Source organism: Hemicordylus capensis, chromosome 5 (genome assembly GCF_027244095.1).
Source record: "Hemicordylus capensis ecotype Gifberg chromosome 5, rHemCap1.1.pri, whole genome shotgun sequence".
NCBI classification, from domain to species: domain Eukaryota; kingdom Metazoa; phylum Chordata; class Lepidosauria; order Squamata; family Cordylidae; genus Hemicordylus; species Hemicordylus capensis.
In genome coordinates, this window is record NC_069661.1 from 74,927,110 (window position 1) to 74,953,544 (window position 26,435).

At 42.0% G+C, this 26,435-nt stretch overlaps 1 protein-coding gene across 4 annotated transcripts in view; it reads left to right on the plus strand.

The window, feature by feature from the left end:
• ANXA10 (annexin A10) overlaps positions 1 to 26,435 on the plus strand; it is a 42,266-nt gene that overhangs the window by 12,972 nt on the left and 2,859 nt on the right. The window contains exons 2-10 of one of the 4 annotated variants that reach the window (XM_053257013.1): positions 708 to 789; positions 5,873 to 5,967; positions 9,468 to 9,581; positions 11,061 to 11,151; positions 13,846 to 13,925; positions 16,276 to 16,329; positions 16,419 to 16,512; positions 17,901 to 17,996; positions 19,604 to 19,662. In XM_053257013.1, the coding sequence (XP_053112988.1) occupies positions 708 to 789; positions 5,873 to 5,967; positions 9,468 to 9,581; positions 11,061 to 11,151; positions 13,846 to 13,925; positions 16,276 to 16,329; positions 16,419 to 16,512; positions 17,901 to 17,996; positions 19,604 to 19,662 (765 nt within the window). Of the gene's footprint in view, positions 1 to 707; positions 790 to 4,238; positions 4,355 to 5,571; positions 5,671 to 5,872; positions 5,968 to 9,467; positions 9,582 to 11,060; positions 11,152 to 13,845; positions 13,926 to 16,275; positions 16,330 to 16,418; positions 16,513 to 17,900; positions 17,997 to 19,603; positions 19,663 to 26,435 lie in introns of those variants that run through there. The other 3 variants (XM_053257015.1, XM_053257014.1, XM_053257016.1) reach the window with 3 other exon arrangements.

A 26,435-nucleotide genomic window follows, 5' to 3' on the forward strand; every position in this document is an offset into this window, starting at 1 on the left:
TGTGTCTGCCATCCTGAACTGGGGTGGATGACATCATCATAAGCTACATCATTGAGGTATCCCTGTGTCACTCACTACATCTGTACCAAATTTGATTCAAATTCATATTGGTACAGGCATTGTAAAGTTGATGGGGACACAGGGACACACGAACACACACACACACACACACTCTCCTCATAAGCTTACTTTCCTTAAGCAAAGTAGGCTAAAAAAGTGTACATTATTTTTCTAAATATGAAGTTTGGCCCTTAGACCAAATCCAAGTCCTGGAATTCTTGGGGCTGAGAGTGGAGCATCTTCATATCAGCTGCTACCAGGAATGTGCAAAAAAAACCCCACCACCCCACAGTTTAGGAGATCAACAAGGTGAACACTACACACACACACACACACACACACACACACACCCCATATACACTACAAACATACCCTGCATGGAGTTCCTATTGGACATCCAATCTAACAAAGCACTTGTGCAAATGTTGCACTAGCTAGTTGGGATGTGCAAATCAATTTGGGTACAAATTGATATGTACCCTAATCTAGCTGATTTGGGTGTTTTGGAGACAGAACAAATCACACCTGTGGTCCATTGCCTAGATTCGGGTCCAAACTGAATGCACCAGATTCGATTAAAATCAATTTGATATTCAGATTCCTCCTATGAATTTCCCCAGATTTAAACATTCTTTTTTTCTCAACAGATTCAGGGGACAATCTTCCCAGCTCCAAATTTTGATCCTGTTATGGATGCCCAGGTGATAGGGGGAGCTCTACAAGGAATAGGTTTGTATGTTAGTTAACATTTTGAAGCTATTCTTGTTCTCTTGCTGGGGGAGAACAGAAAAGAAGCACTGTTTGATGCAGCATGAAACTCCAGAGGATGATGTGTCCTGGTCTCCCACAATGCTCCATGCAACACACACAATGCATTGGGGAATTCCCCTGAGAAATGGGCATTCTATGGACACTCTAGATGCTCATTTCTGTGTGTAGCCAGGACCGAAGCAGATCATGCTTACATATGAGCAGGTAACCGAGGTTAAGGGAGTGCTTGCTCCCTTAACCTCGGCTAACAGCCAGTTTTAAAAGCCAAACTAGGTGGTGCAGCCCCACAGGGATAGGGCCCAATCGTGGAGGTTCTCACATGCATTCTAACCCAGACTGGGCGTCCCAGGCCTTGGTTAGGCAGCATGCGAGAATAGCTTCACTGTAAGACCTTAATAAAATGACATTATGTGTGTCTGTCAGAACATGAACAATAATTTATTAGTAGTGTAATGTATTAATGTATTAAATTTATCTAATATGTTTATATACTGCTTTTCTAAGAATTCATGGGTAGCATTCAGACCAACTTAGCCATAACTGAGTTCCACTGAAATTTATGAGCCTTAAGATAGTAAACTCTCAGTAATTTCAGTGGTGCTTTTCATGAGTAACTTTGACTGCTATTCCATAATAAGCAATAGCAATTTTGAAAAATAGCATTATAAGAAAACAACATAGATGATAACAGTACAATCTCAACCCATTTAAAACAGATAGCACGTTAAATTAAAGTTGTTTTAACCCTTAAAGTGCATCTCTTCTTTTCCATGAGTTTTTTCTTGGTTACTCCTTGCAGTATTTTTGGTTACTCCATATTTGTACAATGTTGACATTGTAAGCTGGTTTGAATAGCTTGGGAGGAGAGCTGGTCTTGTGGTAGCAACCAAGCATTGTCCCCTTTGCTAAGCAGGGTCCACCTGCATTTGAATGGGAGGCTACATGTGAGCGCTATAAGATATTCCCCTTAGGGGTTCGGCTGCTCTGGGAAGAGCACTTGCATGCAGAAGGTCCCAAGTTCCCTCACTGGTGTCTCCAAGATGAGGCTAACACCTGCCTGCAATCTTGGAGAAGCTGTTGCCAGTCTGCATAGACAATACTGAGCAAGATGGACCAAGGGTCTGACTCATTTTAAGACAGCTTCCTATGTTCCAGCTTGCTAGAAAAGCGAGACACAAAAGTTAATAAATAAAACAAGGAAGCTTGATGCAACCATCCAACCATCCACATACACATATTAGCAGCACAGAAGAAATATTGGTGTTCTTCACATTTTTCATATAAACTGGGGGTAGATTTGTCACCAGAGAGAGCCCCTCAAATTTCTTTCACTTTCATTTAACTGGTAAAACAATGAGATGATAAAAAGAGATACCTTATTGGCTTCTGATGAACTTTAATTAATTAGAAACTTGGGTATGGCTTGATTTTGGCCCCTCAATCGAATGCTGCAAATGTGATCTTCTCGAGCTACATGCTGTTTCACCTCAGACACTCCATCTTGCAAAACTAAAGAGTCTATGTTGCATATATTGCAATGAGCTTTCAAAGCATTATCATGCACTTTAGACAACTAACATAACTCCTTTCCCCATTCTTCAAGGTATTTTTGCATTCTCCTTCCTTCTTTGCTAGAGGTTGGGTGGAAGAAGATGGCAAACAGTTAGGCTGCTCAACTCTAGGAAGAAACTTTTGCAGAATGGGCCATCCCTTCACGTGTCTGGCTGCTCTCTGCTCCACAAGGCCCAGCCTCCTCCTATTGCCTGCAGGGGCAAAGGTGAACCTTTGGCTCCAATAACATGCTTCATCATGGGAGTTGTCATACCAGAATGCAATCTGCTATCCAGCCTGAGGGGTGAAGAAGGCTGCTTTCTAGAGGCCTGTAACATGAAGCCAGCCGGGGTGGAGGGACCATTGGGTGAAAGGGTTCAAAGAACCCAGGCCGCCAATGGGTAAAGGCAGCCGAGAGAGCCACGCCCTGTGGCTCAGGTTCCATAGGAGCCCAGAGCAAACTCCCCCCTCCCACACCCGGGCCACCAAGAGCCCAGGCGAACTATCTGCCAATTATTTCAGGCAGTTCTGACTGCCCCATAGAATGTTTTTCCCTTTCTCTCCCTCCAGAGAGTGAGAGGAAAACGTCCTATTAGGCAGCCGACCCTACCTGAAATGAAGAGAAAACAAACCCTGCCTGAAATGAAGAGCCGACCCTGCCTGAAATGAAGGGGGAAACGTCCTTTTAGGCAGCCGACCCTGCCTGAAATGAAAAGCTGAGAGCTTGTTTGGGCTCTTGGTAGCCCAGGCCATGCCCCTTGCACATGACACAAGGCACACAAGGCTACACTTTCTCCCCCCACCCCTGTTTTTTTGCCTGCCCACCGTCTTCTTCCTGCCCACAGCCACATTCTTCTTCTTCTTACCTGCCCATCACCCCCATAATCTTCTTTTGTGCTGCCCGCCGTGCCACCGCCACCGTTTTCTGGCTGCTCACTAGCCAGTCAACAGTTGGCCCGCTGCCCAGTCATGGCTGCCCACCTGCCTGCTGCCCAGTCGCGACAGCCCACCCACCACCCAGTCATGGCTGACCAGCCGCCACCTGTTGCCCAGTCATGGCCAACCTCCCACTAGTATTTTCTTCAGCTGGCCGCCACCACTGCCACCATTTTCTTCTTTCCCACCCACCCCGTGGCTATCCAGCAGCTCTCCAAACTTTTGCGAAAGCTGCCACACATGGGATTAGCCACGAGTACATCTTAGAGAATAAAATATATAGATGATTCCCTTTCCCAAAGAGGCTCACAATCTAACACACATCAAGAGCTAATCTTGTGGTAGCAAGCATGGCTTGTCCCCCTGGCTAAGCAGGGTCTACCATGGTTGCATTTGAATGGGAGACCACATGTGAGCACTGTAAGATATTCCCCTCATGGGATGAAGCCACTCTAGGAAGAGCAGAAGGTATCAAGCTCCTTCTCTGGCTTCTCCAAGATAGGGCTCAGAGAGATTCCTGTCTACAACCTTGGAGAAGCCATTGCCAGTCTGTGTAGACAATACTGAGCTAGGTAGACCAATTGTCTGACTCAGTATATGGCAGTTTCTTAGGACCCTAAAAGGTGCCTCTTTGCCCAATTAGCAGGCTGATTCTAGCCATATTCAGACACTCATGAAAATGTGCTGAACTGCAGTGCACACAAGCTCACTTTATAAGGTATGAACACAATTAGGGTTATACAAATGATCAGCTGTCAATACACTGGTGAATACTAGAATTCTTCCCCATCCCCAATTCAACACTTCTCCCTCAGTTGTTAAGTTCTTGGATACTATCCCAGCATGCTCTGCCCTAACACAGGAACAGAATTGCCAATAAAAGCTAATTGCTTCAGTATTGTTTCCTGTTAAACCCCAGAAATTGCTTCTGGAACAGCTTAATGTCTGTGGAGGAAGGAATAATAAAGGAGGAATTTGCTTCAAAGCATCAGAGCAGAGACAGACCAGAAACGGGACTGAAAAAAGCCTCTCAATAGTAAGACATCTATGGTTTTAATGGCAGCCTTGAACCTACATAAGGGACCTCATGTGTGGTAAAGAGCAGACAAAAGTTATTTGCTGATTGCATGATTGCTGTACTTGAATTTAAAAGGTAGCACTTTCACTTGAAGGACTTTAGGGCAAATGCAGAAAGGATTCTTCAGACAATTAGTTGTAATCATGTGGAACACAGGAACATAGGAAGCTGCCATATACTGAGTCAGACCATTGGTCTATCTAGCTCAGTATTGTCTTCACAGACTGGCAGTGGCTTCTCCAAGATTGCAGGCAGGAATCTCTCTCAGCCCTATCTTGGAGATGCCAGGGAGGGAACTTGAAACCTTCTGCTCTTCCCAGAGCAGCTCCATCCCCTGAAGGGAATATGAATGAATGCTCACACTTCTAGTCCCCCATTCATATGCAACCACGGTGGACCATGCTTATCTAAGGGGACAAATCATGCTTGCTACCACAAGACCAGCTCTCCTCAGTCAGGAGAGCATCTCAGTCAGGTGTTCAGTCAGCTGTATACAAGTAACAGCAGCTGTATAACCATTTTCACCATAATGTCTGAACAAGGTTCACAGCACATCACTATCTATCTCTGTGGTCGCTAAGAGTCGACACTGACTTGATGGCACTTAATCAATCAATCAATCATGCTGATAAGTGGTATATAAATATTCATAGGAGGAGGAGCAGCAGCAGGTTGTTATATGCCTAGTTGTGGAGGACAAGCTGTTGCCCTGAAAAGCTTGTTAGCCATTAAAAATCTCCTTTAAAGAAATCTTTGATAAGCTTCTGAAGAACCTCAGAGTTCTTCAGAACATTAGTGTATTCAGTAACTACAACTTTAGAAAGCAGTTCTAATTACCAGTCTTGAGCTATGAACCATATAGCTTCTTTTCTAAATCTATAGCTATATCTATTTTCTTTTTTGTTAAAAAGTAGATTGCTAAAGCTTGGGGCATTATTCAGAAGTTAGAGTGAAGAAAACAGAGAAGTTAAGAAATAAACACTCCTATATTTATTGCACAATCCCTTTGCACACATTTATATGCAATTTCAATCAGTAATCCAATTGCAAATAGCCATAAAAATTGGAAATCGGTAATATTAAAATAAAGATGTAATCAGTATCTGCAAGATGTATAAACACAACAAACAAGGGGCAGATATAAATCTTTACATGGTGACTAGCTCTTCTTCAGCTAAAGCCATTATCCATTCTCTTGATGTGTTCGTGTCCATTGCCCTTGAGAGATATGGCAATGCATCTGATAATGCTGACTATTTGTCAGGAGAACATCGGTAAGTCAAAGGCACCTAACTGCTCTAAATATTACTAATGTTTGTAAATGCCAATGGAATAGTCATATTGTTCTGCAGGAAATGGCAACTATCAGAATGGAATAAAGTACAGTAATGATTGGTTGGTGACAATAACATCGAGAACATAAACAAGTAATTGCTCTGTAATCTAATAATTAATTATATTTTCTTTCCCTTGAAGATTGTGATAAAGATCTGTTGATTGATATTCTAACACAGCGCTGCAATGCACAGAGACTCATGATTGCTGATGCTTATAGGAACATGTATGGCAGGGTATGTTATGATAATTTTGCCCTTGTCTGTACTCTTCAGTCTTCTGTATTATTACTCTTCAGTCTTCAGTATTATTTTCTGCAATCACTAATACAGTATTATTGTCTGACTGGTTGGCTGCACATAAATGTACAAATGCTGGTACATTCCCCCTCAGTCTTGAAATTCTTGCCATGTGCCATAGGATGCTGCCATCCCTCTCCTGATGTCGAGCACCAAAGGGGAGAAGTTGCTGACAAGGCTGCAGAGGCATGTTCTCATAGCAGGAAACCTTCCTTTTCCATTGTATCTGAACCGAGCCATTGTAACTGTTTGAGGGCTGGGGTTGGTGGCGGACAACTGGCCAGCAAAGGTGGTTTATTTGAGCAAGTGTTCTGTTCAGGAGCAAAGGAAATCCTCCTCGCTTAACATCTTCTCAGCTAAGTCAGTGTCATCTTAGCAATCATATTTGCTACAGAAACGCCAGTGTTACAACCGGGTTCTTTTCAGCAAACAGCGGACATACCCATACCCACTGTATAAACTGTTAATTGGCCCTCAGAGCATTGTTAGAGCATCAGCGATTGAGTGGGTTAAGCTGAGGAAATGATTATGCATCTCAAGCCATCTTTAGAATGGCATCATAACCTTTACATCAGGGCTGCACAACTTTGGGCCCCTAGTTGTTGTTGGATCTCAACTGCTACTATCATTCCTGTCTATTGGCCACCATTGCCAAGGATGATGGGACTTGTAGTCCAACAACAGCTGCAGGGCCAAAATTGTGCTGCTTTGCTTTACATGAAAGCAGAAAGCATCCTATAGGACCTCTGTGCACTGGATAGCTGCATTCAAGGGTCAGGATTGTTGCCCTGTCCTGTCTAGATCTCTATGGGACCATAGAAGACACTTACACATAAAGAGGTCAGGGCCAACACCAGTTTAAGACAGGCATGATTTTAGGTTGAGCAAGCTGGGAGCATCTCATACTGCATGAGAGATGGCAATGGTAAACCCCTCCTACATTCTACCAAAGACAACCACAGGGCTCTGTGGTCGCCAGGAGTCAACACCAATGCGACGGCACACTTTACCTTTAGCTGAGAGATGCACTAGAATGACAAGGCTGAACAGAGACAAGCTAGAATTACAGTTGTGATATTTGGTTACAATCTACTGAACTTGTAAAATGGAATTGTTGCCAGTAAACTGGCATACACAGCAGTCCTATGCAGACTTACTTACCTGGGAGCAAGGTTCATTGAATACAGTGAGACTGGCTCCTAAATAAATATGGTATTGGATTGCACTGTACATCTCTGTGATGTAAATGGATCTAACAATCCATTTGGATTTAACAATCCAAAACAAATATCAACATGCCAGCTCAATTACATTAAAGATCATATTCAATATGTTTTGTAGTGCATATTTTGAACTTGAATGCAATTTTATTTTTATTCCATCTGATCTATTCTTTACACAAGTCACTGGGAAAGGACAATAAGGCCACATACTATTGCTACTTTTAGTTTTAAAGTGGGAAAAACCAATCGTAAATAATTTGGGTTTTTGGCAATAGGATGTATTTCAAACTACAAAATGATTACATGCACACACACACACACACACACACACACACACACCCCAAAGCAGATGCAAGTTAATGTACATATCTCCATTAAAATATCATCTAAGACAAACTCACAAAACTAGATGTCACTGTAAACTGATTTCTCATAGCCAAGATAATTAGAAAATGCTAATAATGACAACTCAGAGTTGTCTTGTCTTATTTTTCACAGCTCTCCTCCGTTTACCCTCATTCCAATTGCAGGGGGTAATTTTTAATTAGTCTCCATTTGTATTATTAATCAGTTTTCCTACAGGCATGCTGTCAGCAGCAAATGTCTTAATGAATTAATTTCTATTCCACGTGTGATTTAGCGGCTGTCAAATGTATCTAATGTGCATTCAGCAAAGATTACATATTGTTTCTTCATCATAAATTCATTTTTAATTTGTATGTCTCTTTTCTCATTGCTACTCTGTCTGCTATGTTAATTATATTCACAAGGCCTGTGGTTACCTTTAATTATTTGCCTTCTGAGAGCAGCTTTTGCATTAACTGTACTATATTTCATTTATAGTTTATATTTCCCCTTTATTGCTTGATCCCTTGGTAATGAAAGTAATCATACACAATTCACAGAGAAGCACTTAAAGCCAAGTTTTACCGGAGGACAAATCCCTTTGTGTTTTGATTCAGTCAATCAAAATCCAGACATGGCATTGGTGATCAAAGCAAGATAAATGCTGGCTCATTGAGAGAAAGACATAAGGTCTAATCCAGTAAGGATGATTCATGTATAGAAATAGGCTTTATGAGGATCCACCTGCTGAGTACCATACATGAATGTATTTTGAAAATGTTAAAATAAATCCCACATCCAGTACCAGGAGCCATATATATAGTGATCTATCGTGGATCATGTGCATGTATGCATTCTCTTACAGAAGATCAGGATGGCCAGCTTGATGGTAATAGCACCAACCACCTTGGTGGGGGGGGGCAATATGTGATAACCACTGACAAGGTGAACATCTATTTGGTGGGCATCAGCACCCACACCTGCACATGAGGATCTTTGGATCAGGGCCTAGGTATTTAGAGTAAGAGAAACAACACACAAATTCAAAGTTGGCCAATATCTCATTTTCAAATATCATATTTGGATTTTGTGAAACGCAAAAGGCACTTAATTATATGAAACATTTGATTATGAAAGTCAGATTTTTCTAGATGCAGGGGTTTTAGACTCCAGCTCTTGGCCCACCCTATTTGAAACTTAACAAATCACAACCTCAAAAATAAAAAATAAAAAAAGATTTTGTTTTGGTTTTTGCAAATTGAACTTTTTTGTTCACATTGACACTTTCCAGTTTGAATTTTTTCATATCTCCTATCAGTTTTATTTCCAGCTCATCAACTCTGTTTAAAGTTTGATTCAGCAAGAATACACTAACGTTTGTTCACTTGCCTATGCAAGAGGTTTGTGATCTTTCCTATGGGAAACCTTACTGTAGAGTTTTTATAGCATGTTCTGGTCCCATGGGGGTTGGATTCTTCTTTTTATCATTTGCACTTAAGTTGAGGGTAAAGTGGAGACCTGAATAAAACCAGCAAATTAACTTTCAACACATTTTGTGGGGGTGTGGTGTTTGTTTTGCACAGCACCTGCAAAAAGGGCAGCAAAAATGGGAGGCAGTGTTCAAGTTAGGACTGTCAGGAAACATTTTTCCCTAAGTGTTTGTGGGTTATACTGAATGTGACAAAGCTTCAGAACTCCTGCTATAGATAAGAGTGACTGTGATTATTTCCTCTTATATACTTCCTCTTACATCAGCCAAGTGAATTTGCACTGATAAAGCCAGTAAGAATGCATTTGCTTGCAAAGATCCCAATTTCTTTGTACAGTACATGGTCACTAGAGCCATAATGCTACATTTCTTTTCCCAAGGATATGATTATGGATCTGAAAGAGGTTCTCTCACATCACTTCAAGGATGTTATGGTTGGCCTGATGTATCCATTTGCATCCTACGATGCCCATGAGCTCTGGCATGCTATGAAGGTACTTATCAAACAATCTCACTTTGCCACTGTGACTACAACATGCCTGGTACAATAATGCTATGACATTTAACTGATTTGCAACCTTTGTAAATGACTTTTCCAAATACAAGAAATACTGTGGGTCAAATTATACATGAAATTAAACGTGTCAATGTGTAGCTTTTTCTCTTGGGTGTATACAGCTGCAGTATGCATAGGACTGCAGTTTTGATGGTAGCATGCTAAGATACCCATATACATAACAGTTCTTTACTGCTTCCCAGAGATGCTATTAATAGCACACTTCACTGTGATAGAGAATGTTTCACTTTCCATCTTATTTCTCCAAAGGTACTAATTATATGCTTAAATGTAAAATATTCACTGCCTTTGGATGTAATGCCGAACCGCAGGTCCAATGGACACAGGGTTCTGCACACACACCCCACTCACCTGTCCACAGTCAGACAAAATTGAGAGCTGCTTCTCTGCAGTCACGCTGACTGTAGAGAGGAGGGGGACCTGGCAGCCAGGGCTTCCTCCTTAAATGAAGGAAGCAGCTAATTGCAGCTGGAGTGAGGGATGACCTTCCTCCCTCAACTCCAGTTCTATGAGGGTGAAACTGTGGTGCCAGAGTTTGGATGTAACACTGGTGCCGCAGAAATAGTGTTTATGGTGGCAAAACTCCACTATGAACCAAAGGTTCAGAGTGGAGTTTGGGGAGGGAAACTGTGGGTCCCTTTCCACTGTAAACTCCAGTTGCCCGCATTTGGAAGTATGGCTACCGAAACCAGAGGGAAGAAACCGGAGGTGAAGAGAACTCCAGCTTCCTGTTATGGAAGTATGGCTACCGAAATTGGAGGGAAGAAACCGGAGGTGAAGAGAACTCCGGCTTCTTGTTACATCTGAATTCAGCCATAGTGGCTGACACTAGTTGCAGGGGAACAATAGCAGGAGAGAGGGCATGCTCTCACCTCTTACCTGTGCGTTTCTCAGAGGCATCTGGTGGGCCACTGTGTGAAATAGGATGCTGGACTAGATGGGCTTTTGGCTTCATCCAGCAGGGCTGTTCTTATGTTCTTATGACATCCAGAGCAGCTTATCATGGGTGGTGCTAATCCCCGCCACACTGCTGCAGGCAGCACAGATACTCCAAGGAACCCGCTCATGCTCCAGAAGCATTATTTAGACCTCAGACACATCACCTGACCATCAACCACACGTTTACGGTTTAAATAACACTTCTAGAGTGTGAGTGAATTCTTCAAAGTATTTGCACTCTTGTGCAAAAGTGTAAGACCGTTCATGCTTTGCTGCAAGGCCACATGCTATCCTGAAACAAATGAGACAAAATCACTGCTTCCTAGGAAACTTCAACTTGAACAGATACTACTAAGCAACTATTTTACAGAAAACAAGATGCTGTATTTATTGTAAATAAATGCATTATGTTCAAAAACATTGTTGATACTACCAATCTTTTTCTTTCCCAATGTAGGGAGCTGGCACAGAGGAGAACTGTCTAATCGATATATTAGCTTCAAGAACAAACGGAGATATCTTCCAGATGAAAGAAGCCTATCTATTGCGTAATTTTTTTAAAAAAAAAAAATCTTGCCAAGCATGTAGTAGCATCTATAGAGCAGGCTAAAATTAGCGGCATATTTATATTACATAGACCACTTTGTCATGGCTTCACCCAAAGAATCCTTGGAATTATAATTTGATGAGGGTGTTCTCTGTTAGAGAACTCTACTTCTTTCCCCCAGAATTACAGTGCCCAGGATTCCATGAGTAGAAGATGATTATTAAACTATTTCAAGTCTATAGCATAGATATGTCTTAAATGTGTCTCTGAACTGAGTAATCTGGCAAACATTTTATTACATGCACATAGAAATAATAAAATAACAATAACAACAACATTTTGTTAACTGGCCCATAACAAATTGTTCTCTGGGCAGACCACAGCGCAATAGTTTTTAAAAATCCAATAATAACACATAAAACAAGACAAACATATCCCATCCTTTCTTCAAGGAGCTCAGGGTGGAGTAGATGCTTTTGCTTCCACAGCTCCTCATTTTATCCTCATAATAATCCTGTGAGATGGGTTAGGCTGCAAGGCAGTGGGTAACATCCAGCAGAGCATTAGTGGGGTGGAAAAGGAGATGCACTCTCACAGCAAGAACTGCTCCAAACTCAACTGAAGGCTTGATGAACTGCTCCAAATGCAACTGAAGGTATGCATGCAGGTAAAGGAGGAGTGATTTTTGCTGCTCTCCCCCTCCTCCAAAAGTGCTATTGGGCTTCCATGAATATGTTCCTGAGGGTTGCAAAGCCCTCAAGGAGATATTCCTCAAACCAAAGAGCACTTTTGGAGTCAGGGGAGAGCTAAGAAAATCACTCCCCTTTCCCCTGCATATATGCTCTGCAGCTCAACAATCATATGACTGAGCTTGCAGCAACTCTTACTGTGATGTTGCAGCTGCTGCTCCACCTTCCTAATGATGTCCTGGAAATCAGCAAGTGACTGGTCCAAGGTCACCAAGTAAGCTGCTTATTCAGAATTTTTTAATAGACAATTCATCTTTTTATTTATATTCATGCATATGCTCATAGCGTTTTCCAGACTATGAGCTTTGCGCCAGTTAAAGTATTGCAAAGTGCAAAGGTATGAGGCAGTGGCTTGAAACCACGAGTACAGTGTTTCTCGATGCATTTTTCAATGCATCATGACAGGATTGTGGCTGTTCGAATTGCCCACCAGTGCAATGGGCTTTCTGGGCTGGGGGTGTCCATATTCTACCTGAATCACATTCACTGCCCCCTCCTTTCCGTCTATTTCAGGCCAACGGGGTCACAGAGGAGAGTGACGTGATAAGGTGGTTTTTTTAAAAATGTCTCTAGGTGGTATTGCACAAAGCCGCAACTAGGGGGAGCACCATGGCACAAATTCCAATTCCTTGATTGCCTTTTGTGCAAGAACCCAAGAAAAAATTATTTTAATATCCATATACAGAAAGGGGCTTTACATATCAATAAATCTTTGGACTGAGGAATTAGCCTTCCACACCACATGCCATTCAGAACAGTTTGCAGGTTTGCTGGTAAATGATTCAGTTCACTGGGCTTCCTTGCAGTAAACAAAGGGGGCGGGGGGGCTGTCTTGCCTTGCAGTAAACAAATGGGATTCCACAGAAGTAAATGATTCTGTTCAATGGGATTCCTCTTAAGTAAGTGACCGTTCTCTTTCCCTGCCCTGGACTGCTCCATTGCCTTGTAGTAAACAAATAGGATTGCACAGAAGTAAATGATTTAGTTCATAGGGGAAGCGCAGCTTCTTCTGTTCTGCTTGCACCGGGAAATGAAATGGGGCGAATATATATATATATATATATATATATATATATATATATATATATATATATGCCCTTACATATTAACAGATCCTCCATCTGCCGAATAATCCAGCCAATCCACAGCACAAAAAAGGAGGAGGAGGAAACATGAATGTGTCCGAAAAATAAGTCTGGAAAAAACAAAAGCAAATGTGATCAAAATCAACAGCTGAAAGCAGATGAGAATTGGATTGCACCTTTGCGCAAAAACCTGGGCAGAAACATTATATATATTTCTTGTGCACAGGACAGAAAGGGGCTGTAAAAATCAACAAACGGTTGCACTGCGATTTGAACCATCCACACCACATCACATTGTAACACATAAACTACAGGGCAAGCCTCCTACAATGGAAAAATACAGCTACTTTCCTGCAACACATTTACAACATTATAGGGCTACGAGGCATAAATAAAATCCAAAACAAGGGATCAGAAATATGAATGGCACACTGCTGACAGCACAGCAACCGTGATGTCGCAACACAGGCAATAAGGAGGGGCACTTAGCGGACACAGTGCAAATCTGTTGCAGCGTGTAATCTGGAAAACACTCATAAGTAGAAAACCTGTTATGGACAGAGTTTATGCATATTTTTTTGGAAAGCCAGAATTGTGTGTCTTCAATCAGTCCTGCCTTAGTACCATTTCAGAAATATGAATCTGAGAACAGGGAGCTTCTGTAAGCAGCAATTTTCTCACTGCAAAATTCTTGGGTTCTTTGGAACACAGATGAAAACTGATGATCTAGCTAGTAGAGGATTTCTGTAGCATGTTAGGAAACATCGAGTTGACATATTTTGGTGTCAATACCTTTATCCTGTTGCTCATTTCATGGCAATGTAACTCAGTAAAGGTTTTTTAAAAGTGTTTTCTTTCTAGAATATGACAGTGACCTTCTTCAAGACATTTCTTCTGAGACCTCTGGCCACTTTAGAGATACACTTATGAACCTTGCTCAGGTATTGTATAACAGTATTGTTTTAGAATTAAAAGGCAATAGAAAGGCAGACATATTTATTATGTTGTTCAATGCTTTGGTTTTTAAACTGGCCAGGGATTTTTTTTTTTTTAAACTAATTTTGGAAGGGGGAAAGGAAAGGATTGTTTTTGAATATACAAGAACTTCAGCCAATGTTTGATTGGTAATTCTACTAAGTTTTCACTTCAGCAGCTGAAACTGAGCTGAGCTCTCACCTTCTTTCAAAATAATATATTAATGTTCAGGTATTCTTTCACAAGTTCCATATTTGTTTTCAAAGAAACTTTCAGGAAAGCATCCATAATGCAGTCCACAAGCAATGCCATCCATCCTGTCTGCAACTTTCTGGTTCATAGCCATAGTCAGTCTATCATTCAATGATTTTTTTTTAAAAACCCTCCAGTTTAAGATGAGAGTTAAGATGGTTTTACTTTTTCACTCATGCTCAAAAAAGCATGGAAATTCCAAATTAAGCTGCCCATCTTAACTTCCACACCACAGAAGCTGCAATGACTTTGTACAGTCTTGTATATCATGCTGGCTTTAGAAATGAGGCTCCATGCACCCACATTTTGCCTTGGTTCTGCAGCTGGACACTGGGCTTTGCGCTAATTGGTCTAGTAGCCTCATTCATATTATCCTCATTCTAGTATCCTCATTCATCTATTTCCTATCCCCAAAGTGGTGATTTATTTTTTTTTAATTACCTTGATTAAATGTATTGTTGGGTTTAAACATGTAAAGTTCTTCGTTGTCTCATTCTGAAATACACCCATATGATAACCAAGATGATCAAGGTGTTACTCCAAGGAAAAGCTGAAGTATTAATTTTTTAAAAAACAAAATCAGACAATAGAGGAAAGATCTGACAGATTTCTAAAATCATGCATGGTGGCAAGATAGAAAAGTTTATCTCTGAGCCTATTCCCACAATCACTAGAAAGCAGGCTAAGGGACCCTAACCCACTTTCTAGTGATCGTCAGAACCACCAGGCTCATGGGTGAGCCTGGTGGTTCCAAGGCGGCTTTCCCCCTAATTCCTCCTCCCCTTAAATGAGGTTAACTGAAAGAGTGCTTGTTAACCTTGGTTTTTTTTTTATCATGTGTGCCACCGCAGCGCGTGGCAACACATGAGTAGACCCCAACCAGAAGGCTACAAGCAGCCTCCCGGTGTTGGGGGTCCCCCCAGAATGTCCCACATACTCGCACAGGGTATCTTGGGACTTCCAGGGGCCAGGTGGCCCCTGATCCCCACAGACTCCACTTGCTCCGTGATGGAGCTGGTAGTTGTGTGGGCGGGCTAGGCTTTTGATCATCTGCAAGGAGAGTGAGCTATGCCCGATCTTCCCACCAAACCCCATCTGGCGCTTCACACAGATCATGTGAAGCGCCTCTCTGTCAAAATCAGCCAATGAAACTGATTTAAAAATGGATTCAGGAAAAACAGTAGAATTCTTAATTTAGAGAATGCTTCATCATAGGGCATGGTGATAGTCAGCAGGTTACTTGGCTTTAAAAGTAGAGTATAAAAATGCATGGAGGAGGAGGAAAGGTCCATCGCTGGATATTAATAATGAGAACTATGTAGAACCTGCATGTTCAGAAGGAATCTACCTCAGAATAAGAGTTGTAGGGGACACACACACCCACCCCACACACACCGCAAGGAAACTTCAAAGTCCATGTTCTCACACCCCACAGGCAAACCTCAAAGTCTGAAGGCAGTCATAGTTTGCTTATTAAGATGCAATGCCACGCCATGGCCTGGAATAACTGAAGTCAGGGAGAGGTTGGAGGGCGGACACACAAGTCTAAGGCCTGCTCATGTACTGTCATGCCATGATTTGGTATTACATGTGAAATGCATGCAATCACTACATGGTTACACATGAACCATGTAATGTCACACAATCTTTGGTATGTTCCTTAGCTTTCTTCTCTCCTTAATTGTTTGTCTTTAAATGGAGATGAGGTAGGGAATTAGGTACAATCAGACATGCTGTTGAGTGCATGTGTGTACAAAGGAGCTGAAAAACAGCATAGAAGAGTGATTTGTCAGTTAACTATCTTAGAAGAATACAAGTGTATCTACATGTTAGGTTAATGTATATGTTGTGAGCTATGAGGATGCAAGCTTGAAAGATGTAGAGCAGTACTAAGGAATGCCTCTGAGAATGTGCAAAGCACCTTTTCCTCAACTGAGTAGCTAAAACTAGCTGCCACACCAGTTAAGATTCAGGAGATGGGCTTCCAGGGCAAAGAATGTGATACAAGGATGTTAAAAAGTGAAAGTAAATTGTTACAAGTTACTTGTGTTAACTTTTTTCCAGGGAACCAGGCAAGAAGGCTATGCCGATCCTGCTATGGCTGCTCAGGATGCTATGGTATCGTTACATATCAGCTGTTTAGATCCTTTTGAAAAGTGTTTTGATGTAGTGAACTTTTGCACATTGTTCTTCTTCTAATGGTCTAGGTCCTATGGGAAGCATGCCAGCAAAAAACTGGGGAACACAAAAACATGCTGCAAATGATTCTGTGCAACAGAAGCTACCAGCAGTTATGGATGGGTAATTATCTTCATCACTCCTAGATCATATTGCTAACTATATGAACTTGTAATGAGAAGGAAACAATACAGGACTCAACTAAAGAGGTTTTTATTCTGTTGTAAACCGCCCAGAGATGTAAGTTTTGGGCAGTATAAAAATGTTTTAATAAATAATAAATAAAAATAAAAATAAAGATGCAGAACAACTTGGGCAAACAGCAGAAGCCAAGAGGGCTAAATTAGCTAAATGTCAAGTAATTAATTTGCAGTATAAAGTCAGCTCATATTTAACCCAACTGCTCTACACCTTCTTCATATACTCCTCTTGCAGATGGGAGAAATCTCAATACCACATGGACATGTAACATGTGCCATACATATATACAAGTGTACATACATTTTACTGCACTGAACTGATATCCATATAGCAAGGTCACCATGGTGTTTTTCACACAGAGCTTTTAGCTTGCATCTGGACGTCAATCAATAGTGTTTTTAAAAAACAATTGAAAACACATATTTTTAAAGAGGCTTTTAAATGTTCCATCTCTGTTTATATCTGGTAGGGTTTTTAGGTTTTATGGTTCTCAGTTCTTAGCTTTTATAATAACTTTTAATTAGAAACTTTTTTTTAAAAAAATGGTTATTTTAAATGTGGTTTCAGTTTGGTCTTTTAACTTGTTTAACTTAGTCTTATTATACATTGTATCTTTTTATTATGTTGTGAGCCACCCCGAGCAGTAGTGCACTGGAGGGGTGGGGTATAAATACTTCAAATAAATAAATAAATAAATATTACATCTCCTCCAGAATGGAGGTTGCACATTCACAGATCAGCCAGATTTACCCTGAAGTCCCTGTGATCGGGGAGCAGTTCACACCATTCCGGTTTTTCATTGCCCATTAGAGTGTAGCCTGATTTATATCCGGCGGTTTAAAAAAATTCCATTTTTTGTGTCAGATTTTGGGGGCCACTTTGAACTCATAGTAAAGCCTCACAGTAAACTCGTGGTAAATCCTGCTGTGTGACAAACGCTCATGAGCGAAACAACACTAAAATAATTTAAAATAGCCAGAAAATGGGACAGAACCAATAGTTTAGTAAATTGTTACTTTGACCAAATCACTTTTCTAGTGATAATAGCTAGAGTGGCTATTACTTATGTTGTAGAATACGAGCATGACTGGAAGTATACATCTAAGAATTGGTAATATGTAAATATTTTTTAATTGGTTTGATCAGTGGGAATGGTTAAAGCATATGATTCTTTTATCACAGCACCAATATTTTTTCAATCACTAAACACAGTGTCAACGCATACTTTAACTTTTATTCTTAAACCTTCAAAATAGCAATAGCCTGCTCAACAGTCACAAATATATTAAAAATATATAAATGTTCTTTAGTTTTTCAGGAATTTCAGAATCTATCTGGACAAGATATAGTAGATGTCGTTAATGAATGTTACGATGGATACTTTCAAGAACTATTGGAAGCAATAGGTAACAATCTTTATAACTGCAATATATTAATCATACTATTATATACAACAAGTGATTTAAAAGCAACGTATTTGTACCGTTTTCCCTTTGGATTTTCATTCTATGAAGGGATTCTACACCTTTTGAATACTTGTTATATATTACCACATCTACCAAAAAATTTGAAATGCAGTTCAGGAAAAGCAGTTTGTTCATCTAAAATAGCAATACAATAAGCTTTTCAGCCTCATATTGTTTTGCCAATTTATCTGGGGGAAATTGCTATTCACTTTGAATGAACAGTTAATTGCACTCCATTTTATTGCTGCTGTTGCTGCTAATATCCTACACCACCTAGCTCTCTTCTTCATTAGTGATAATGGCTGACAACCAGACTATCATCACTAAGTCATTCTGCAAGCAAGAAGAGGGACAATTTTTGGCAATCTCCCGTTATCTCTGAAGCCCACTACACATCATGAAAATATGTCACTGAGGGTTATACAACCATCAGGAACATATTTTCTTAACACACAGTGAGCTTCAGAGGCAAGAGAAGATAGTCAAAAGCTGCCACTTACCCCATTCACACAACAACACAGCAGTAGCCTGGACCTTGGCACTGTCGCAAGAGCACATTACTAGTCTGGATATCAACCAATAGTTTTTCAAACTTGAAAAGACTTTTAAGTATCTGTATTTCAGATTCTGTGTTGAATAATGCTCGTCAGGTCTCAGACCTAGACATATACTTCAGTTCTAGGAATCAGTCATGTTGACTTCAGAGGAACTCCTTTCAATTCTATATAATGAGAAAAAGGGCAGAAAACCAATTCATTATCAGCAGCTTTTGGAACTGCTAACAGTAGGGGGAAATTGTGTTGATAACCTCATTAGAAAGCTAGAAAACAAAACATTTTGAATCCTAGTAGGGAAACATGATCATTTTACTTTGCACTAAAAAATATGAAACTTGAGACATCAGCAGTCATCAGAATCCATTTTGTTTTAATTCTATCTCATTCACCATCATCTATCATAAGACCACAAAGAGTAGAAAGAAATTGGATAATAGAAACATGAAAGTATGAACCCACACAAAATGTTGCAGTATATCCCTGGTATGCATGCATGTGTTACTCAAGCCTGTTGCTGAATGGTGGGCGGGCAGGGCATGGGGTGAATATCTTGTTGTGAATATCCTGAAGGAGTATTCTTCAAGCAGATAAACTGCCCATTCTTTTAGTTCAGGCCTCCCTACCTCCCTTTGCCACTGAGTTCCTTTAGCTCCACCCACCTGGTTGTCAGTTAAGTGCCTTCTGAATCTACAAACATTCTGCTCCATTGAGTTACATTGGGGCATTTCAGGGAGATTTGGGGCCCTTAGATATTTTCCCCTCCAGATTTTTGTGAAACTAAAGAATCTGCAGGTTACCCCAAATCCACCAGTACCGCCTTCTTGCTTACAGGTGCTCCAGTTATGCTTCCATATAGATAATAACATTTCCAACTCTTTTAGAAATAGATATAAAATTATCAGTGATCCAAATGATGAGTATTTATGTATGACTGTAACTGGTTTGTTTTTTTTGAAGATTTTAATATCATTGTCTGATTCCCTCCCCCAGTTCTCTGTGTGAGAGACAAAGCGTCCTATTTTGCTTATAGACTTTACAATGCAATTCACGTAAGTATTTACATCATTTGAAACAGCACTTTGAAAGAACAATCTGAATTATTTTACTGTCATTCTGTTTATGTGGCCCAGTTCTTCTTTATCAGAGTTATAATCCCCATTTTAAAGTGCGGCTTGCTATCTAAAGAGTGTTATGCTAACCATGTCAATTACAAATACTATACAATGCAGTTAAGAATGTAACCTCACTTTTTCCAAAAGCTGGGATACAAAACATTGCCAGATTTACCACATGATCCTAAACATGTCTAGTCAGAAATTCACTGGGATTTACTTCCTGATAAGTATCCTTAGGATTTAAGTCTTATGGCACAGTGGGGAAGTTACTTGCTTAGCAAGCATGAGGTTGCTGGTTCGAATCCTCGCTGGTATGTTTCCCAGACTATGGGATTCGGAAACACCTATATTGGGTAGCAGTGATATAGGAAGATGCTGAAAGGCATCATCTCATACTGCGCAGGAGATGGCAATGGTAAACCCCTCCTCTCCAATATTCCAGCAAAGACAACCACAGGGTAGGGATGTGCACGAAACTGCACAGGGCGGTTCGAAAGCAGCCGGGGGGGTGGGTTAAGAGTGGGGGAGGGTGTACTCACCCCTCCCGCTGCTTTCCCCCTGCCAGCGTCCTTTGTTAAGAAAGCTGATCGGGGCAGCAGCATACCTCCCAGCTGTCCTGTTGCCCTCATTGGCCAGATATGGCTGGAAGTCCCCTTAAAGTCCTCTTAAAGCAGCACCCCCACCACCTTTGAACCGGTGGAACTGCTGGTTCTTTGAACCAATTTGGAGGCCCATAAAGGGCCTCCGAACTGGTTCTGTGCACATCCCTACCACAGGGCTCTGTGGTCACCAGGAGTCGACACCGACTCGACAGCACACTTTACCTTTAGCTGTGCTGCTATGGGAGGCACAGAAGAATGAATGGATTTTTTAAAATCTGCATGATTTATATTTAGGTAGTTGAGGTTCTGCAGTAAACTGCAAACCCATCTATTACATACAGATTATATATATATGTATAACCTTTATATTTGATTGAAAATCCATTCTTCAGGGATTCTCTCCTTCTGGTGTACAAACAAATATGAACTTACAAATTAGGTACCAATATGCAACAGTCTGCTCCACAACCTGGAAAAAAACATAATCTGGACAACTTTCAGCTGCATTCATTGTCCCACATGTTGTGCAATAGGAGAAGGGCTGGAGAGCAGCTGTGGCAAAGGCTTGTTCTACAGCTCAGCATGTGTGAGTGGGGTGGGGAAGTAATTTTTGCTTCTCTCCTTCTCTGCAAAAGTCCCTTTTTGCTTCCACAAATATGTCCCTGAGGGCAGAGCAGCTGCAGCAGTGGTGGGCAGGGGTGTAGCAAGGTTGGAGTGGGCCCAGAGACAAGATTTTAAACCCCCCCCCCCTTAATGGTACTAGAGAAAGACATGCTGTTCTGGTAGCTCCAGGTTTTAACACTCACATCAATTTTGGAGGATGAATACAACTGAAGGAAGCCCGGGCAGGTGAGCGGCTGGGAGAGTCAGTCATGTGACTTGCCTCTAGGGGGGCCCCCAAGGCAGTGGGCCCCCAGACAACTGTCTCCCCTTGCCCTATTGTAGTTACGCCCCTGGTGGTGGGGAAGCTCTCCATCACACAGGTACATCTTCCTGGTGCACTACAAGCGGATTGCTCTGAATCTCAGCAGGTATCCATATTAGCACCCATGTTCTATCGGGATGCAGCAAATAAATGCCCTCCTTTAATGTTTTAAGAAGAATGTGTAAGTACACATGTTACAATCTAGTTACAATTTTAGACAGTTTAGTTACCATTTTAGATACCTTAGCCACTTGTGTGAATTAGGACTTAGGAAGGCTTTCCCTTTGTAAAACACAAAGATGTAGACAGTTCTTACTGACGTATTCATTGTAAGAGTCAGATCCTTCTCTGCCTTCTCCTGGAGAAAGGTCATAAGCCTTTCAGTGCTGTATTCTCCAGAACAGATAAATGCATCTTGTAACTTTGGAAAAAATAACAATGTCTCAACAAGTGGCATATCTAGGCCAATGAAATGCTATTTGTAATAGCTTTCCCACTAGATGTCACCATTGTTCCACAAACACAAAGTTAAACACAACTTGTCTAGAAACAATTCAAGTTTCTGGTATTGGTTATCCTGTTCTCACCTTCTTGAACTCTGCACAAGCTGCAACCTTATTACAGCCTTACCTGGAATAAGCTCCATTGAATTCAATGGACTCATGTGTAGGATTGTGCTGTTCAAAATGTGCTGGGGAAAGTAGTGACTGTGTGGAAGAGGAAGGGTTTTGCAGCAGAAACAAAAAATTAACGCCTTGCTCCCCTATGCCATGGTTCTGATCTGCACTGGGGGCCCCAACACTTCTTATTTATAAAAGAAAAGTTATGTTAGGTCTCAAGCAGTATTGCCTCTAACAGAGGTTCCCAGATGTTGCTGACTACAACTCCCATAATCCCAAGCAAAAGCCATTGCAGCTGGAAATTCTGGGAGTTGTAGTCAACATCTGGGAATCCCTGTTAGAAGGAACACTGGTCCCAGGACATGTTTAATGTACCATCTAATTTGGCTCCAAGTACAAATACTTGTTTGATACCTGAGTAAGCACAATGCAGAATTTCAAACTAAGACCATCCAGTATAGTGTAAGCACCAGGGAGAGCTGTTGTGCCCCTCTTTAAGAACCCTGCTAACTGAGCAAGGAAAGGAAGGAAAGATTGTGCCATCGAGTCAGTGTCAACTCCTGGCGACCACAGAGCCATGTGGTTTTCTTGGTAGAAGTGGTTTATAAGGTTGCCAACTGTCCCGCACTATGCAGGACGTCCTGACCGTCAGTAGGGAAATGCTCATCCCATTCAGGACACCTTTTCTCCTGCTTTTTGACACTTTAAAAAAAATTTAAGCTGCCACTGAGCAATGGCAGAGTGGGACGTCGGAGAGAGCAGCTCTACTGCCTCCCAAACTATGAAGGGAATGGCTCCCTGGGGTGGGCAGTGCTCTGACAAGTGGGACGGGCGCAGACTTCTACCTAAAGAAAGCCTGGACAGAGCACTCACTGCCGTGGCCTGGCCACCAGCCACTCAGTGCATCCAACTGTATGTATAACTCTAGAAGGAGGGAGGGGAGGAGCCAGGAGGAAGAGAGGGCAAAAAACTCCCTTCTTCGGCCCTGCCTGCCTCCAAATGAGGCACACAGGCCAATTTCAGGCTTGTGTGCACACTGCTTTATTGAGCAGGGGGAGAGCATCTGGCCCTATCCAGTTTGAGCACAGCATCCCTTCAATGGCTATTGCTTGAGTCTATCATATTTCTTTTTAGATTTTGAACACTTTGGGGACAGGGGTCCATCTTTATTTATTTTTATTTCGCTATTTATACTGCTTTGGGACCTTTTGTTGAAAAGCGGTATATAAATATTCATAATACTAATACTAATAAGAATATTAGTATTTAATATAGTATTTATTATTATTATTATTATTATTATTATTATTATTATTATTATTATTATATAGAAAGTCAAAGATTATAAAACAGGCAGTTTCCCAAAAGAAATAGACACTGACAGGCTCAAAATCAAAAATATTTTAATGAATACAGAATGAGATAGAAAACATAAAAGTCATGTGAATCACCCAGGACATTCCCACATGTCTTAGAACATGTAGGATGAAACATATGTCTAGGCACTAATACTTAAGGGTGGTGGTGGTAGTACTTACCCCCCCCCCCGCCACTCTTCCCCCTCCAGCGCTGGTGCTTTTAAGAATCTTCTTGGGGCGGCAGAGTTCCTCCCTGCCACCCCTGCCCCCGTCGTTGTCCGTCAATGCCTTAAATAAAGAAGAGCTGGCGGAGCGCATGTGCCCTTTATGGCGCGCGCGCTTGTATCCGCTGCGGGCGCGGGCGTGCCGCATACATCATGCGGCGCACACGTGCCCGCGGTGGAGACGAGCGCGCGCACCACGAAGGGCACATGCGCTCCACCAGCTCTTCTTCATTTAAGGCATTGACGGACAACGACGGGGGCAGGGGCGGCAGGGAGGAACTCTGCCGCCCCAAGAAGATTCTTAAAAGCACCAGCGCTGGAGGGGGAAGAGCGGCGGGGGGGGGGAGTACTACCACCACCACCCTTAAAGAGACACCCCCGCAAGTGCCGGACCAGGCTTCTACCGGACCATGCATACCACTACCTATATGTACTAAAGAGGGAGGGAAAGGGAAGTGAGTGAGGGAGAGAGTGGAGGTGGAAACAGACTAACCCAGGCATGAAACACAAACGGGGAATCAGAAACAGAGACTGATTTAATCAAGTTCGGAAGAAAAGACACAAGCTGGGGTTGGTTGACAAAATAGGAGGCATTGGAAAATAGGGACAGATGCAACCAGGGCTTTTCTGCCACCTAATGGCACAGCGGGGAAGTAACTTGCCTAGTGAGCAAGAGGTTGCCGATTCGAATCCTTGCTGGTATGTTTCCCAGACTATGGGACTATCCCTAACCCAACAGCAGCAATATAGGAAGGTGCTCAAAGGCATCATCTCATACTGCACAGGAGATGACAATGGTAAACCCCTCCTGTATTCTACCAAAGAAAACCACAGGGCTTTGTGGTCACCAGGTGTCCACACTGACTCGACGGCGCAACTTCACCTTCACGCATTGGTATGGAGTACCAGCACCTACTGGCACCATGCCCTGCCCCCAAACTCCTAAATCATCTGAGGCCACACCCAGGAACTCACTCCCCACCGAGGATAATGATGGTGAGGAGGGCTTTGCCTTCATTCCATGCAGAGGAATGAAGATCGCAGTGCCGGGAATCGTTGCACACACAGGGTGCTCTGAAAGTGCCCAGTGTGGTTTTCGAAAACTACTCCCTGCCAGGGAAGGCAAACCCCTCCAGCCACTGAGTTACCTGGCAGGGAGTGATTTTCTGAGTGTCATGCCAGGCACTCTTGGAGCTTGGCCACACACCCTGCATGCCCACCAAGGAGCGTGGCCATGCAAGCATGCAAGGGTGGGACCACACCCCGTTGTGTGGCCACGCAAGGGGGAGTGGCCATACCAGATCCTGGAGTATGACAAAAAAGCACTGGACCCAACTGGACAAAATTGGAAACAATCAGGTTGAGGAACTAGAGAAGGGAACAGGGAAGGAAGTAAGTAAAGCCCAAGATTTGGGAGAGGAAACAGGAAAGGAAACTCTTGTCACCAAGAGTCAGGGAACCAGGAGCACATTGACAAGGAAGCCCAAACAAGTTCTGATAAACGGTTTAAGAAAGGACAGAGAGGAAAGACTTGGTTCTTGGAAGGAAAAGCTGCTAGTTGGTTTTCCCTGTTGCGGAACTAGTTTAAGCCTTAAAACGTATTTGTTTGGCCTGGCTTTCCAGGGTTTTTAAATTTTTAACCCGATTTGGGGGCTTTTAATTACTGTAAACTGTTTAATCCTATTTTAAAATGCTTTTATATTGTTAATTGCTATATTGTTCTTAATTTGTTTTAGTTTTTATTGTTTTAGTGGCTTGTTTTAATTGTAAACCGCCCTGAGCCATTTTGGAAGGGCGGTATATAAATCAAATAAATAAAATAAAAAATAAATAAATAATAGAGCCATGTAAATGAGGGGGAAGTGGTGTGTTCTGGGACTGAGAACATGAGTTGAAGGTGGACCCTGGTTGGCCAGGTGAGCACCACTAATGGAGTAGAGGGCCATTTTAGTATACTGGGGAATTTTACAACTGGAGAACGCGGCTTAGGTGCAGGTGACTGGGACTTGCTTAGATTTAAAGGGATATCACTTGAATGCCTTTGGAAGGAAAATTATTTCCTGAGTCAATGGAGCTTGCTCCATTGCTCACTTTAAAACTTCTGATAGGGTGGTTTGCCATTGGAACATAGGAGCATAGGAAGCTGCCATATACTGGTTCAGACTATAGGTCCATCTAGCTCAGTCTTGTCTACACAGACTGGCAGCGAATTCTCAAAGATTGCAGGCAGGAATCTCTCTCAGCCCTATCTTGGAGATGCCAGAGAGGGAACTTGGAACCTAGATGCTCTTCCCAGAACAGCTCCATTCCCTAAGGGGAATATCTTACAGTATTTATTTATTTAGATGCTCACACATCTAGTCTCCCATTCATATGCAAACAGGGCAGACCCAGCTTAGCTAAGAGGACAAGTCATGCTCGAGATGTCTCTCTTCTCGCTGATGCCTGGGCATCAGAAAACATCGCTCTTCCTATTGGCTTCTTATCAGCTACAGCATTCTCTATTTGCTCAATCTCAATTTCATGAGTTGCAGTCTAGGGGTTGACTTTGGGTTGAGGGTCCCCACGGGGATTCTTTTCTTATTCTGTTTACTACAAAGAAGGGCTGGTCCCTTCTCTAACTTTATTGGTAACAGATTTATTCTGGGGAAGAGAGTTGGCACTGAGTCCCTCCTTCTAGAGAATGGAGCTGGTTTCTTCCCCTGCTTTTCAGGTTAAAAACACACTGGTTAGTACTCTCACTACCCACAGACACATACCTCATCACACATAAGATGGGAAGGAGGGAATGGGAAAATGATATAAAGGTCTCCCAAGGGCCATGGATGGGAGGGTTGCCCTCTATCCAGGTGAGCTGAATTGAAGAATCTGACAGGTTCCAGAACGACTCCTCAGACCTGCTACTTTCTTGGGTTTTTAATTGTGATACTTATCGTTTGAAGAGGAGGTCCAGGTGAGTTTCCCATGGTGATGCTTGC